The 15,788-nt window shown below is 40.0% G+C and overlaps 1 protein-coding gene across 1 annotated transcript; it reads left to right on the top strand.

Moving 5' to 3' along the window:
* Nucleotides 1–210: 210 nt before the first annotated feature.
* Nucleotides 211–11,537, top strand: LOC122663847. Its single transcript, XM_043859495.1, has 2 exons — nucleotides 211–435; nucleotides 11,200–11,537. The coding sequence occupies exons 1-2, from the start codon at nucleotides 275–277 to the stop codon at nucleotides 11,318–11,320; spliced, it is 282 nt and encodes a 93-aa protein (XP_043715430.1). The 5' UTR covers nucleotides 211–274; the 3' UTR covers nucleotides 11,321–11,537.
* Nucleotides 11,538–15,788: the final 4,251 nt, after the last annotated feature.

Genomic DNA, 15,788 nt, shown 5'->3' with positions numbered 1-15,788 from the left:
CGGATACCCCTAAACGGATATAGATGCGGATCGAATTCGGATTTTCGATTATCCATTTAGGTAAGGAAACCGGGGCTGATAAAAAAAAAAAAGTTGACGAAACAGAGGACTAAAAGGTAATTTTGAAATTTTAAGGCAATCAGATTGTGAATATCTTTATCGTAAAAAACAAAACAAAAAATTGTAATTCAACAAAAACCCAATGATTTTGTTTTGGTGATCAGAATTCAGAAGGTTGCGGTCTCGATTCTCGAAGGTGAAAGAAGGAGAATCCATGGAAAACGGCGAGAAAGGACTAGGAGGAGAGCAGAAGAAGGTGATCGAGAGGGTATGCAAGCGATGCAAACAAACATATGAACCTTTCTCCAACAATTCTCTTTCTTGCAGGTTTCATCCTTCATTCTTTGTTTGTCGAAGACATGACGATCAGAAAAGGTACCAACATTATCCAATTCTTTCACATTTTATGGATATATTAATTGATGGGTCTGAAATGAAAATCCCTGCTTAAATTTTTTGTAATGATTTGATTTGATTATTTGTTTGCATGCATTGTCCCTCTTTCTCGATTCTTCCACTATTACCCAGATGTTCCGGGCATTCTGTATGCTTTGTTAAGTTTGATATGCAGGAAACTGAGGTGTCTTCACATGTTTAATTTTGTTGGTTTATAGATCTTTAATTCGGTAATTGTAGTCTATACTCTGTATGCATGAATATCAGGTCTCAGACTCACGGACATGAGGGGGGGGGGAGGGGGGTTTCAAGAAGTGTTTTGAGACTGTTAAAAGATGATATCTGACTACACCTAATAACATAAATCTCAATAGTCGGAGTCAATAGTTGAAACCCTTGCCTGCCTACGGTTATGGGTGACTTGATCTGGTTGGGTTGTGCTGGTGACCCCAAATTAAATAGAAATGGGTTGTGCTGGTGACTTCAAATTAAGTAGAAAAGTTCTTCCTTTGTCTAGTATAATTCTTTTACTCAATGAAAAGTATAGGGGGACCAGTGTATTTTTATTAACATAGATGAGCAAATTTTACTACAAGATTAGGGGAGTTTACAAATGTGACAATGTTTCTGGATATGTTCTTGAACTCTTTATCTCTTGACTTGTTATGTACTTGGGTTGGCTGATTCCTGTTTGAGTATTAAACTGGTTGAGTTCCATGGTAAACAAGTTTATAGAACTGCTTGGAATGATCTGGTTAATTGAAATATTAATGGATAAGTTGATGCTTTTGTTTTTTTCTTGTTTATTTTTGATATGCAGTGACTAAACCTTCTAGGACCTTACTAGTCATATACTCATATTCCTTGTTGAGCTGGCCAAGTTCCTTACTTACCGGTTTGAGTAAGTTTGGGTTTTATGTTGTGCTTTATATTTTCAAGCTCTAACCGATCCACTAAACAAAAGTGAACTGACATTCATTTTTTGTTTGCATTAGCAGCAGTATGAGAACTAGGTGTTAGATACATGAGAAAATCTTATGATTGGGATTGTTAGTAATTCTTGACACAATTATTTATAAATTGTAAGTTGGTCTAGCAAAATACATCTTGGTAGGGGAAAGGTTTTCATGCATCCAGGTTGAACTATTGGTTGGAGAAAGGTTTCCGAGGTCATGTATCCTGGTTGAACCTTGGAGCATGGGAGGGAAAGCATTCCATGCGCGTATATTGCTTAAAGCTCAGATATTATGATGCTTAGTCTTGGTGGTTGGTTAGAAGGAGTTAAGACATAAATGATGGTTTCTGTGATGGAAACAACAGAAAACTATGTGGGTATTAATACCAAAATAGTAAAAAATTTAATTTGTTTCCATTTCTGTGAGACGAAATCAGATCATCTGGAATGAGGGATGTGGTTGTACTGCATTAAATTTTAGTTAATATACATTCAAGTAATTTTAATTCTGTTATTACCTATTAGTGAACTAGTGCATTAATTAATTTGGAACCATATAACATATAATTCAAAACTACAAGGAAGTTTTAGACTTGAAGATCACTTGTAGAGCTGTGTAGACATATTCCATATGCTATGCAATACATTTTAGCCTTCCACCATAAACCGAAGCAGAAAATGTCATCCTGGATTAAAGTTACACAGATAAACATAAAGCTGTACTGTTAATCAGTTAGGGATAAACCAAACAAGGGAACATGTTTTGGGATGTAAAGTTTTTTCCTGGTGGCTGTATTGATTATTCGTTGGGATGCATCTGGAGTGGCATCTTTATAGGTGTAGTAAAATAAAGGTTTCAAAGAGAATAAAAAACTTTTACAATATGAGTAGAACTCTAGAACGTTGTTGTTTAAGATGGAGACTCAAGGCACATCAAGTGTGACAAGTTTACTACCATTGGAGAATTTGAGAATAGTCCCAGATTTTGACCAGATAGAGCCATTTAATGGTTCCAAATATAAACGGTGGAAGCAAATGATCACATTTGCTTTGGGGCAATTGTCAGTGTTGCATTGACAAAACCGTTATTGGAAGAGAGTGATGGTCCTCCTCTCAACTCTCAAGGCAAAGAGGGGCGTTACTACCAATTTAAGAATCAAATTCTGAATTCGTTGTCAAACGAATTGTACAACGTGTATGCCAATATACATATGCTAATACCATATGAGTTGCACTTGAGAAGAAATATGCATTGGATGATGCCAATAGCAAGAAGTATGTTATGGCCAATGTCCTAGACTTTGTCATGAAGGATGATACAAACATTTCTACTCAAATTGACAAGTTTCAAGTCTTGGTTTCCTTGGTTTCCTAGTTGGAAAAGGAAGCATGGTGTTGCCCGAGGATTTAGTGTTGGGTTCCTTATTGGAAAAATTGCCTACAACTTGGTGACTTCAAGATCAATATGAAGCGTAAGAGGAAAGAGTGGAAAACTTGCCTACAACTTTACAGGTATGACGAAGGAACTCAACATTCATCAGCGCCTCACCACTAATCTGGAACAGCTGAAGCTTCAACATAAAGAATTTCATGTGGCCAAGCTTATGGCCAGCGTAAATTCAGATTACTTGTTTGTTAAGAGCCAATTACTTGCTAGAGAAAAGGTACCTTCATTTAATGAATCTTTTGCATGACTTCAGCCTACTGTTACACCTTTCTTCCATGATGCCTCTGCAAAAGATCTGCATTTGTTGCTGGCCATGGCCGCGGCTCTAATTTCTCTGGAGAGGGTGTGGCTCATTGGGAGGCCGTGGTCGTGGCGGTCATTGGAAGGAGCTTATATGGTATCGTTGGGTGTACACAGTTAAATATCTACTTGATGGTTCAGATGAGTGCCTCAAAGCACGATTAGTTGCAAAAGGATTTACTTAGATATATGGTGTCAATTATTTTTGAGACCCTCACTCTAGTGGCACACCTTAATCCAGTCTGCGTTCTTATCTCCTTGGTAGTGAATCTTGATTGGCCTTTGTTTCAGCTAGATATTAAAAAAAATGCATTCTTTATGGTAATCTTGATGAAGAGGTTTATATGGAGCAACCTCCGGGGTATGTTGCTCAGGGGGAGAATGCATCTAAGGTATACCGTCTTTGTAAGGCTATATATGGATTGAAACAGTCTCCAAGTGTTTGGTTCAATAAGTTAAGTTATTGGCAATAATGGGTTCACTTAGGCTGCGTTTGGTAACGGTTTGAACAAAGAACGCCCATTCTTGACTAGGAATGTTCTTTGGCGTTTTTGGTCTGGAACGGCATTCTGAGACCAAAAATGAGCATTTAGTAACGGTCTCAAGAACGCCGTTCAGAACGAAAATGGTGTTTGGTATACTCTGGTCTTCCCTATTTGATATTAACTACAATAATGCCATTTCCTTCTAAATTATACCAAAAAATACTTGTAAAACCCTTTTCTCTCTTACCAACCTTAGCATAAAATTAAAATATCTCATTAACATAACCAAAGTAATTATAAAAATATGTCAAATTTAAAAAATGCCATTAAAATTGGGTTCTTGTGTGGATTAGTGCCATAACTGAGTATGCTGTGAACAGTTAAATAAAAAGGGCCTTGGTGGATTCGAACTACCATCCCCTTGGAATATGCTCATGTTCCAAGTGCTCTACCAATTTGAGCTAAAAGACCCATCAAGTAGAGATCCAAAACAGAAATACAGCAAAAATAGTCACAGTCGCATGAATCTCTACATGAGGAATGCAATGAGCAAAGGTCTAAAACAGAAATACATCAAATCGGTCTCTTCTCTCACTCTCTCTTTCCTTTGATCAAATCGGTCTAGGATGGCAGACACAGACAATATTAGCCAAGATGCACAATGGTTCAAGCTTTTTGGCACAACAATTCCACTGCAGGGGAGACAAGCAAGAGAGGAGAGTTCTAAAGACAGGGGACACAATGGAGAGAAGGCCAGAGAAGATCATTCCATGCCCAAGGTGCAAAAGCATGGAGACCAAATTTTGCAGAGAGAGAGAGATCAACAAACATTAACACAGATGGATGATACAAGCATCAACCAAAATCCACCTGAAGTAGATTACCCAAACAATTTTTTCCATTTTGAAAATGAACTTTTAAAAATCCCTCACAATGACATCACAGAATTTTAGTAGAGGCATCAAACAAAAGATGACTTATCTTAGGTTGCTGGATCCAAACAACCTATATAAAAGAACTATGACATTCAAAAATACAGATACAACACTGTAACACCATTTAAGATCTTCATTTCAACCCATTTCATCCAGTTGGAATGCATGGGCATGGATTGGATGGATTGGCATCATTAGATATCGTTATGGATCAGCCAATTAATAGAAAGTAAGAACTATGAAGGCAAATGAAGATAAACTGGTGACAAAGGTCCAGCCACCGATCTTAAATCCTAGACTAAGAACTACAATAAATGGTAAAATGGACTTCACAATAGACATTTTATTCACCCAACTGATCTTCTTGCGACAGATAAAAGTTGCCAGGTTCACCACATTACATATGCTGGTGCAAACATATATATGACCACTGTCATGCCTTGAAGCTGAAAGCAATACCATACTGAAACTGAACTCAGTACCAAAAAACGAAAAAGAAAACATAAAACCTTAATCTGTACTAAAATAAGCCTTATCCCTATTAGTAAGGGGTGGCTACACATTCTTTTCTGCAATTCAGCCCATAGCAGCTGTTGACTCATAAGTATTATGCCACTTCTAACTTTAACAAACAGATTTTCGGAGTCCGGAGTCCATTTTAAAAGGTTTCGCCAATGCTTTTCGAATGCAGGCTGTGAACCTGACTCAAATGCCTCCTTTTATCCAGTTGAATTAAAAATGCCTTCTAATGTGCTTATGTTTTACAAAAAAAAATATCATATGATGGAATTGATGGTAGATAATGATGCAAACAAAAAAAGATCTTAAGCTTGAGGCAGTGGATGGTTGTGGTCTCATGCCCAGCTTTTCTAACAAAGAAGTATATTGAGAATACAAGGACATTAATTCTGCAAACAAAATCCCTAATCAGGTAATGGAGAGTGTAAGGGACCCTGATTTCCCTGATGTGCTACTGTTTCCCCTTTTTGTTTCTCTTGATGACAAATACTTCAAAATAATTGGAGCTTGCAAGTTCAGAAATTTTATTCTGATACAGGATATAACGTTCAAACCAATTCAAACTTAGAATGCAGTCACACATGAGAATTCAATTTTCATAAGAATACACAAATAGATACTATATATTAATGAAATCATGGGAATCAACCTCAGATTCCTAAAAATATGGAAACCAATACAAGCCACACAAACTAGAAACTGAAACAAATTTGAGCCACCAAAGGTGCTAAGAAACCAGCAAAATGCTTTGAACACTATCCTTTCTTCCCATTAAATCCCAAATAAAAATCCAACACATATCATACAAAATCAGACATCATAATACATATAAAACAGTAGCTAAACTACAGATCGATATAGCAACAGTAAAATCCCTAAAATCCATACCTAAAAATCAATTTTGCTTAAGAAATCCCTAAAATCCATATCTTTTCGGCTGATTTCTTTGAATTATATTGATGGTGATCGAATTCCTGAGACAAAAGGTAGTAACAGTAACGTGTATGTCAGATCTTGGCTTTTCAAAACCATCAAAAAACTTCACAAAACAGAGACAACCAAGAGAGAGAGAGAGAGAGCGAGACAGACAGAGAGAGAGAGGGATAGCGAGAGAGTGTTGCAGAGAAAGCAAAGGTGAGAGAAATTTCCAGAAAAAATGAAGGAAATGTACGAGAAATAGTGAAACAAAGATGAAATTAGGGTTCAGAGCGTGAGATAGAGAACTCAGGTTGTGGTGTATGGTTTCATGGACTTTCTTTTTGAGCCTTCCTCTTCTTCCTCTCCTTCCTCCTCTTTTTCTTCATTAGGCTACACGACCAGAGAGAGAGAGACCGTCATACCGCTGTGGTGCGTTGCGGATGGAGTTGCAGGAAATCCCATAGGTGTGTCTTCGAAAACTTGCAATGCCCAGCCTAGCCCAGCTCTTCACTCGATTTTGCGATTTAATTTTGCCCGATAGTTGTGCTTTAAATTGTTCTTGTTCTTTACAGACCGTGTCTGAGACGGTCTGTAAAGAACGTTCTTTTTGGCTAGATTCCCTCCGGTTTGTTCTGAAAGACCAAAAAAACGAACAGGCAACCCAAACGCTTTTCCCTATTTTGTTCTCAAAGAACAGAAGAACGGTAAAGAACATCGTTCCGACTGTTACCAAACGCTGCCTCAGTGTTTTTCTGATCCCTCTGTGTTTGTGCGGCATTGGGAGAACAAGGTCATGATCCTAGTTGTGTATTTTGATGATATCATAATTTCAGGTAATGACTCGTTTGGCATTGAAGATGTTAAAGTATATCTCCATTGGAATTTTCAGATGAAGGACTTGGGGTGCTCAAGTATTTCTTGGGGATTGACATTGTTTGTTACAAGAAAGGTGTCAATATGCTTCAGAGGAAATATCTTTTTTATCGTTTCTTTGAGATTGGTATGTTGGGCTATAAGCCAGTTGACAATCTGTACAGAAGACTAGTTTGAAAACTTATTTATCTAACTGTCATTCGTTCAGATATTTCCTTTGTTGTGGGAGTCATCAGTCAATTTATGGAGAATCCTAAAATATACATTAGGATGTTGCTTGTCATATTCTGAAGTATCTTAAGGGTGCTCTTGGAAAAGGTCTTATTTATCATCGTCATGGTCACACTAATATTGTTGGATACTCTGATGCTGATTGGGTTGGTGCTGCTAATGATCGTAGATCAACCACTGGATATTGTACGTTTGTTGGTGGTAATTTTGTTTCTTAGAAGAGTAAGAATTAGACTACTGTGCTAGGTCAAGTGTAGAAGCTGAGTGTAGAATTATGGCTCATACTACAATTGAGTTGATATAGTTGAAGTCTCTCCTACAAGAGTTGGTGTTCTTAGTTCCTCAACCGATGAAGATGTATTGTGATAATCAAGGTGCAATTCATATTGCTAGCAATCCAGCCTTTCATGAGCGGACCAAACATATTGAGGTTGATTGTCATTTTCTGAGAAATGCAATTTGCAAAAGGTTATTTCAACTCAGTTTGTCAACTCCGGCAATCAATTTGGTGATATGTTTACAAAGGCGCTGTTTCAACCTGTGCTCTTTGGTGGTTGTTCCAAGCTGGGTGTGGGAGATATATATACTCCAGCTTGAGGGGGAGTGTTAGAATATTTATGTATCGGTTGGATGTCCATGGGTGTCCATGGACCTCTATACCATGGGATGGTGTTTTTGCCGAAGTACTTAATTTATATTTTCCTATTGTAATTAGATTTAATTTTCTATTTTGATTAGGATTAGCTAGCTAAGAAGTTCATTTTTTTTTCCATTATGTAATCTTATTCTATTATAAATAACATTGGCTGGCTGGCGGTAGATATGCCATTCTATTAGACAGTCCCTCCATCCTCTCACTCTCCCATTATCCTTCTCTCTTTCTCTGGCTCTGGTTTTCTGGTGTATTTACTTCTGATTTAATTACAAGATGTAAAGAGATGTACCCCTATATATGGACATATTCTAGAAACATCTCATGTGAGATCATCTTCTAGAGACATCTCCACATATAAAGAGGTTTCTACATACATGTATATAAAGAGGTTTAAAGACAATCATACCAAGGGGTGTACTTCTACGTAAGGACATGGCTTTGCAATAGTATGTATCTCTTTATCATTTATTATGGGGAGGTGTATCCATTCAGACATATGTGTCTAAAGGGTACTTCCCTTCTATAAATAGAGCATGGATCTCACTCTTCTTCTACAATCTTGTTTTGTTTTCTTACTCTCTTAAATCTTCTCTTTTGCTAGCTTTGCATGCTTTGAGTTTTTCTTCTTTATTGCAAGTATTTTTTATGTGTGGTGAGAACAACCACTGGGTTCTAATGTGACCTAGTTGTTTGAGTGCACATCAACTATAGGGCCTTCTAAGGGCTGTTTCATCTTGGAGGATGTGTTGCAAGGACCTTTTGCACCATAGAGGGCAACAACGTTCTTAAGGAGAGTGGCATTGACACAACTCAGCCCTTACTTGTCCATGATGTTGTTGCTAGGTCTTTACTATGTAGTTGGTGTGACATTGGGAGTCCATTCATACACTTGGAGTTTTTGAGTTCTACTCATATTGTATGAGTTTCTTATTCTCTTTGAAGCCTTTATCTTACTACAGTAGGAAATAGACTTCACTTGTGGATTTGATTCAAAACCTGAAACTAGAATGGGTACATTTGTGGCATGGAAATTCTGACCAATATGCTGTCAGTCTTTACTCTGTAGACTAATGGACAGATAAATGATGTTTGGAGCTTGATAGCACATGGAAGGGAAGACTCAGATGGGAACTTCAGTGTATCTTTTGATGATTGAATATTATCATTTTTTTTTATCACAGATCATTATATGCCTTTAATCCACTAAGTAGGTATGATCATTATTGTGCATTTCTTTTTCTGATTATTGGAAGCCTCTCAATGTTGTCTTTTCTGTTTTGTTGATCATTCATTAAAATTTCCCCCCATATTCTCACATAGTTTGTGAATCACACAGACTACGTGAGAGTCTGGCTGAAAGAGATCACATGATGATCAAGGGATTCCCGTTTAGGTTCTTTAAGTGGACAAGAATGTTTAAAGCAGGGGTGGAGTCCCCGGTAGTGCCTGTATGGGTTTCGTTTCCGAATCTGCCGGTAAACTTGTACCAGGGTAACTATTTTCTATCGGTTGCAGGGGTGGTTGGGAAAGTATTGAAGGTGGATGGTGCCACGTCAGGGTGCACCAGAACGGTTGAGGCGAGGGCCTGCGTAGAAGTAGACCTTCGCGCTAAACTGCCTGAAAAAATCTGGATAGGGTGTGGTGCTTCAGGCTTCCTTCAGAAGGTCTTGTTCGAACGACTGCCTATGATTTGCATGGGCTGTGGAAAGTTAGGGCATACAGCGCAGATTTGTCGAAAACTTGCCAAGGTGGGTCGAGTAGGAGGAAGAAGGTTAGGGGAGCAATGCACAGGGGCAACACAACCCCCAGTGAACGATGTGGAAGGCACAACCCCCTTAGGGGGAGCCCTAATGGAAAATGCCAATCCGGCCTGCAACTCAGAGGAAGGGTAGAATGAGAAGGAAGTGCAAGCAGTGGAAGAGCCGTCGGGCTCGGGGTTGGGGATCGAATATGGTGCTACTCCTGGTGCTGTTGTGGTTTCCAATAACATTCAAGTGGAGGGGGAGAAGGCTATAGGCGGTGGTGGAGATGGGGTTTCACTTGTGGTTTTGAATGGTGCTATTCCCGAAGGAATGGAGAACTCGTCGGATCTTTCAAGGGTACCGGAATCTGCAGGTGGCAGAGGGCTTGAGAGGAGAGACGTTGGGGTTGGGGAGTCTAGTTTGCGAAGGAATCCCATTGAAGGGGATTTGGTTAATCAGATCCAATCAAATGGAGGTTTTTTGAAAGGAGATAGAGTGAATGCCGGTTTGGGTGCTAATTTAGTGGAGAAAGGCGTGGTGGTTAATACTTCTAGTGTAAATGTTCCTTTGTTTTCAAATTTGGAAGATAATGATGAGGTGGAGATTGAGTTGGGAAAAGAGTCTTTATATTCAAATAAGGAGGGATCTTCTCTAGGTGGGTCGGATGGGGTGGATTCGGGCCTAAATATGGATGTGGGTTCTGCTTGTGCAACTGGGTCAGATGTGGGTGGGCCGGATTATGATCAAGTTGATTAAGAGGAGATGCAAGGTGGGTGGACTCAGGTGCTGGGTCGGAAAAATCGTGATGGCCGTAGGAATGCCCCTCGAGGTGGCTGTGTGGGTTGTCGTATGGCAACTCCAGTTATTGGTAGAACTCGACGTCAAAAGAAGACTAAGCCTGGTGTTAAAGGGGTGGACACGGCAGTAGAAAAACCTCTGGTTGAAAAGGAGACCACATCTCCCTTTTCACCAGAGGAGGAGGCTCTTTTGGCTCGTGTGGCTTTTGATCGGCCCGGAGTATATGCTGGGATCCCTCGACGATCAAATAGGACAAGGACCCCCTCGGTGCGCCTCGCAGATCTCCCGTAGCCTTGGTATATCATTTCTATTGGGTAAGCGAGTGGCTTGAAGCCCTCGCCCATATGGTTTAGGACTGAGTCCCTCCTATTTAAGCTTTAGCTTTCTCTGCTAGTAATCTGTCATAGGCTTGTTTGCCCTTTTTATATATTCAATAAAATTTCTCTTTAAAAAAAAAAAGAAAAAAAAGAGAAGTCCTTGCATGTATATTAAACATCATAGTGAGTATCACTGAAATTTCTTATTGCTGAACAGTTTAGTACTTTTTCCAAAAAAATAAGGCAAGGGTTTTTATTTTTTTTTGGGGTGGGGGGAGAGGAGGTTACCACCATCAGTCCACTTTCTTCAGAGAAGGTGCAACAATTGGCTTCATTCTACTGCTTGTAGGTCCAAAATGTTGCAACAGCTGTGATTTTCTCTGTGGATACCTTAACCTTCAGTTTCACTGATTGTTCAGCCCATGAAGAACACTTAATTGTCATAGAAAATGAAAGCATTTTCAAATATAAACTTCATGGTGCTGGTGTAATTCTATATTTATTTTCTTTCGGAGAGAAGAAGTCTTCCTCTGCTGAGTGCTTACTAGTTCTTCCTGCATTCTCCCAGGTATTACGAACTTGGACCTGATGATCCACCCTATGCTGCCAAATTCTATGATTGCTGTGGTGCAGAGAATCCTAATGCATTAGGCTGCACTACGGACTTCCATGTCTCCTATGATGATTAATTACTTCTCCTTTTATCTCCATGATCTTCTTTGTATATTAAAATTGTATAATTTATTAGATTCCATGACTTATTACATAGGGTGTTTTACGTTCTAATTGGTCCTTAAATGTCACTAATACATCAGAAGTGTGTATTGTATTAATCAAGATCTATCTTCCAATGTTTTATACATAATTAACGGGTTGTGTGTGAATCAGGTGTCATCAATTTTGTTCTAACATTTTCTTTAATCTTGAGGCATCTTTGACCATCTATTTGTCTCTAGCCTGTCTGTTTGATAGTTATAATCATTTGCTTCATAATTTCATATTTTATTGTGGTTTAATCCCCTACTTGTGGGCACCGTTCGGATGCTCCGTACCCAAGACATGCCTTATGGGCAGCTGTTTGAAATACTAACCCTTCAGTTATGAAGGTGATACAGCCTAGCTCACCCATTCTTTGGAATTGATATAAATCCTGAAGCACAGCCTGAGTAAGTACAGTGAACCTTGTGAATCATATTTTAAAGGGCAAATTTCACGGACAGCCCCTGTAAGTAATATCACAGACTATCCTTACTTTATTTTTTTATTTCAATTTAGTCTATTCTGATAGGTCTGTGCAGTTAAATTGCTGTTAATTCTTTTATAATGGCAAAATTATCCTTACCACGGTGAACTCTCTATAATACCCTTAACGATGAATTAATGATGTTAGCAAGTTAGCTTTTTTGTAAAAGAAAATATTGCCCTTGTTTTTATTCAATACATTTTTTTTATTCCTTTTTTCTTTCCTTCTTCTTCTCCTTCTGCTGTTTCTTCCGCCGTCGCCACCACCACCACTACCCCCTCCAGCCCTCCTTCTCTTGCTCCCCTGCAACCCCGCCACCACCCTCTCCAGTCTACCCCGCCGACCATGCTCTCAACAATCCAACCCATAAAAACCCTAACTCTACAAATTACATGAGGGGACCTGATTGGCCTCTCAGCATACCACTCATCTTCTAGCAAAATCAAGAACCCTAACCCTATAAATTAAATGCTGAATCAGTGAAGAACACCAAGCACCCAGGAGCTTACCTGAATCGGAAGAGGAGTCATCTATTTCGACAATCCCACATGCTTCAAGCTTCCTCTTGGCCATGTGTAGCTTCATAGGCCTAGAAATCTAAGAGAAAATGACGGTTTTGGATGGTGAAATGGTGGTTTCAGTTGGTGGAAGTTCCAACCTCATATTTTGCCGGTGAAGAAAATAATAATAATAATAATAAAAAACAGAGAGTTACAGAAAAGGAAGAGTACAGATTCTGTATATTTCTTTGTCGATGATCCGATTGGCCCCAGAATCAGTCATCCACTAAACCTTCGTAATTGGTGCTCAATCTCAATCGAAACGATCGAATGGCAAACTTGGCTCGTTTGGAAGCATTTCTCTGTAATTTCTTAATGGACTCAGTTCTCAAAACACTGATTTTGGACATATCATCACCGGAAGTACTCTTAAGCCCGTCAACTCATACCCATCATTCCCAACCCTCATCTTTTTCACTTCCGAAACAGGAGATATCCATCTCTTCTTGTTCCGTCGGCCCTTCTTCCTAGAACTCTGTGCAAGGGCGGTGGTAGCCTTGACGGCCAGGTGGCCATATCGGGAGCAGTGAGGCAATACTTTAAGCGACTGGTGTGAAGGACAAAGTAGATCTGACCGGGTTGTAGTTCTTCAGAGGAATCAAGGGCAGGAATGTAATCGTCGTAAGAGAGACCATCGGAGTTGCAGAGGAAGCAGGGCGAGGTTTCGATTTCGAGGACCTGCGATATTGTGATGGGTATGGGGTATTCGCGGAGATTGCCAAGCATAGAGATGACATCGGCCGTGGAGGGAGCGAAGGAACCATCGGTGGTATCTGAAGAGAAGCACGAACCCATCTCCAGAGTGGATAATAGTGTGAGGGAACCACCACAGACAGACAAAGTATGTTGGGGATGAGACGAGAAGTGAAAATGCTTCGTGAGGGTAGAGAGAGATGCTTGTACAGGTTTTGTGTGATGGAGAGAAAAAATAGAAAAACAAACTAAGGAGGATCGGCTCTTGGTTTTCCCCTACCTCAGGGAAATCCATCTCTGTTTCAGATTTTTTTCTCTGGTCGTCGGAGTTGGAATTGCCGCTGGTAATGGTCGCCGGAGTTGAAGCAGGTGATGGTCGTCGGAGCCAGAGAGGGAAGAAGATGAAATGACAGGTTTTTTTATTGGAAAGCAGTTTTCTGTCCAGGAGTGTGGCCTACATCAGCACTCCCATGTGTCTATCTCTCTCCTTAAAACAGGGGGGCAAATGTATCTTTTCACATGGAGAGGAGAGAGATAGACTCATGGGAGTATTGGCATAGACCACACTCCCGGACAGAGAACTTTTTCCCTTTTTTATTTAAATAACTAAGGGGTAAAATGAATATTTCACCTTTGGGTAACTGTGCTTAACGTTAGGGGGGAAGTTGCCATTTTGACCAAATTTGGTATATCCGTGACATATTGAATACTTACAGGGGGAGTAGGTTGCCATTTTGACCAAATTTGGTAAGTCCGTGACATATTGAATACTTACAGGGGGTGTAGGTTGCCATTTTGACCAAATTTGATAAGTCCATGACATATTGAATACTTACAGGGGGTGTCCGTGAAATTTGCCCTATTATAAATCTTGATGACTTTGGATGATGCACATAATTTACTCTAAGAAAGTAGCTTTTGGATTGGGCCAGTCATGGCTGTCAGCTTTGTACCTACAGATGCACTAGTGGGCATGATGCATTAATAAAAATACAAGCAGTTAAGCTTGCTTTATTGGCTTTTTCAAGTTGGGAATCTTTGGGTAAATGGAAATATTTACATTCATTTTGGCTTAATTAGTTTTTGTTGGTAAAAAGCAAATCTATTCAGAAGCAGGAAAAGGGCACGGGGCTGAAGACACATCAACTTCCAAAAGGGCATAGAGTGGAATTTGGCCACATTGTCATACACTGCATAGACAGGACCTTCCGAGCTAGGGAGTCTGCTACACAATTAGCTTCCCTAGGAACAAAAACAAAAGTATAGGAGAGAGAGTAGGATGCCAGATGTTTGATGTCATCGATGATTGGTTGGAGAAGGGTAGGAGGCACCTTTGACTCATCAATCACAAATGAGATCACTTCGTGATTGTTCGACTCAATAATAAGATCATCCACGGTGAGTGCAATCCCTTCCAATAGGCCTTGCCTGATCGCTAAGGCTTCTCCCATAATCACTTGATCAAAGTAAAATCCCTTTGACTTAGCCAAGATAGGAGTACCAGTAGAGCCAATACCACATTTTTTGCTGATCGGATCCCGTGAAGCATATCACAATTGAATTTGAGCACTCGGGGGGGGGGGGGGGAGGAGACCAGTGGACACTGGGTTTATCGGGGTAGACCTTGCTGTCAACGAATTTCTTGTCGATAGGATTCTGGGCAAGAAGGAATTCTTTATGAGCTTTCCCCGTTGCTTCAATCACTTCAGCTTGGGATCAGATTCGCCTTCCAAACACTAGATCATTTCTCAACCTCCATAAATACCAAGCAAGAAAACCAATAAATCCAATAATCTCCCTGCCCTCCTTCTTGCCAAGTTCATAAATTTTTTGACTCTCCCCAACACTCTGAGAATTTAAGGTTTGGATTGATTGAGCTCCGCAAAGAAAGATGGCAACCAAACCAAGTTGATTGGGCAAAAGGACAATGGAGCAGAATGAGGTCCACTGATTCGACCTCTGCTCCACACCTCATACAACAACAGTCCGCCTTGAACTTTCACTTGGCCATGCCTTCCCCAGTCGCCAAACCATCGGCACATGCCCTCCATAAAAAATTTTGCACTTTTGGTAAGGTGTTACATTTCTAGACCTCCTTCCAAACATGCTCCGACGTCGACCATCATCTACCTTGTCTCACTAAAGAATCCGAAGAAGAGACCCTATCGTCCTTGAGCCTTAACAAATTATAAGTTGATTTCACCGAGAAACGCCCATCCTTGGAACCACCCCAAGTAAGCTGATCAGTAGAGGGGAAGAGAGACAGCGAAATGCCTTTAATCGCTTCCTTCACTTCGAGAGGGAACATGTCATTAAGAAGGTCTTCCTTCCAAACTCGGTTTTCAGAATCTATAAGATCCGTGACAAGCTGGATCTCTCCTTCTAGCCTTTGATTGTGAGGGACTCTGAAATCTGGTAAACCCAAAACCCACTTATCGTTCCAAATATTAACATCTTCACCCGTCCCAATCTTCCAAACCAGCCCCTCTTCAAGGACTTTCCTCCCCTCAATAACATTTCTCCACCCCCAGGAAGGGTTGTGATCCAAAGAAGCCTTCATAAAATCCCTTGTGGGAAAGTAGGTAGACTTCATCAGCTAACCCCAAGTTGATTCGAAGTTCTTCCAAAGCCTCCAAGCTGATTTTGCAAGCAAAACTCTAT

This window comes from Telopea speciosissima, chromosome 6 (assembly GCF_018873765.1).
Source record: "Telopea speciosissima isolate NSW1024214 ecotype Mountain lineage chromosome 6, Tspe_v1, whole genome shotgun sequence".
NCBI classification, from domain to species: domain Eukaryota; kingdom Viridiplantae; phylum Streptophyta; class Magnoliopsida; order Proteales; family Proteaceae; genus Telopea; species Telopea speciosissima.
The sequence above is the reverse complement of the archived record's forward strand: the minus strand, read 5'-3'. Positions and strand labels throughout refer to the sequence as shown.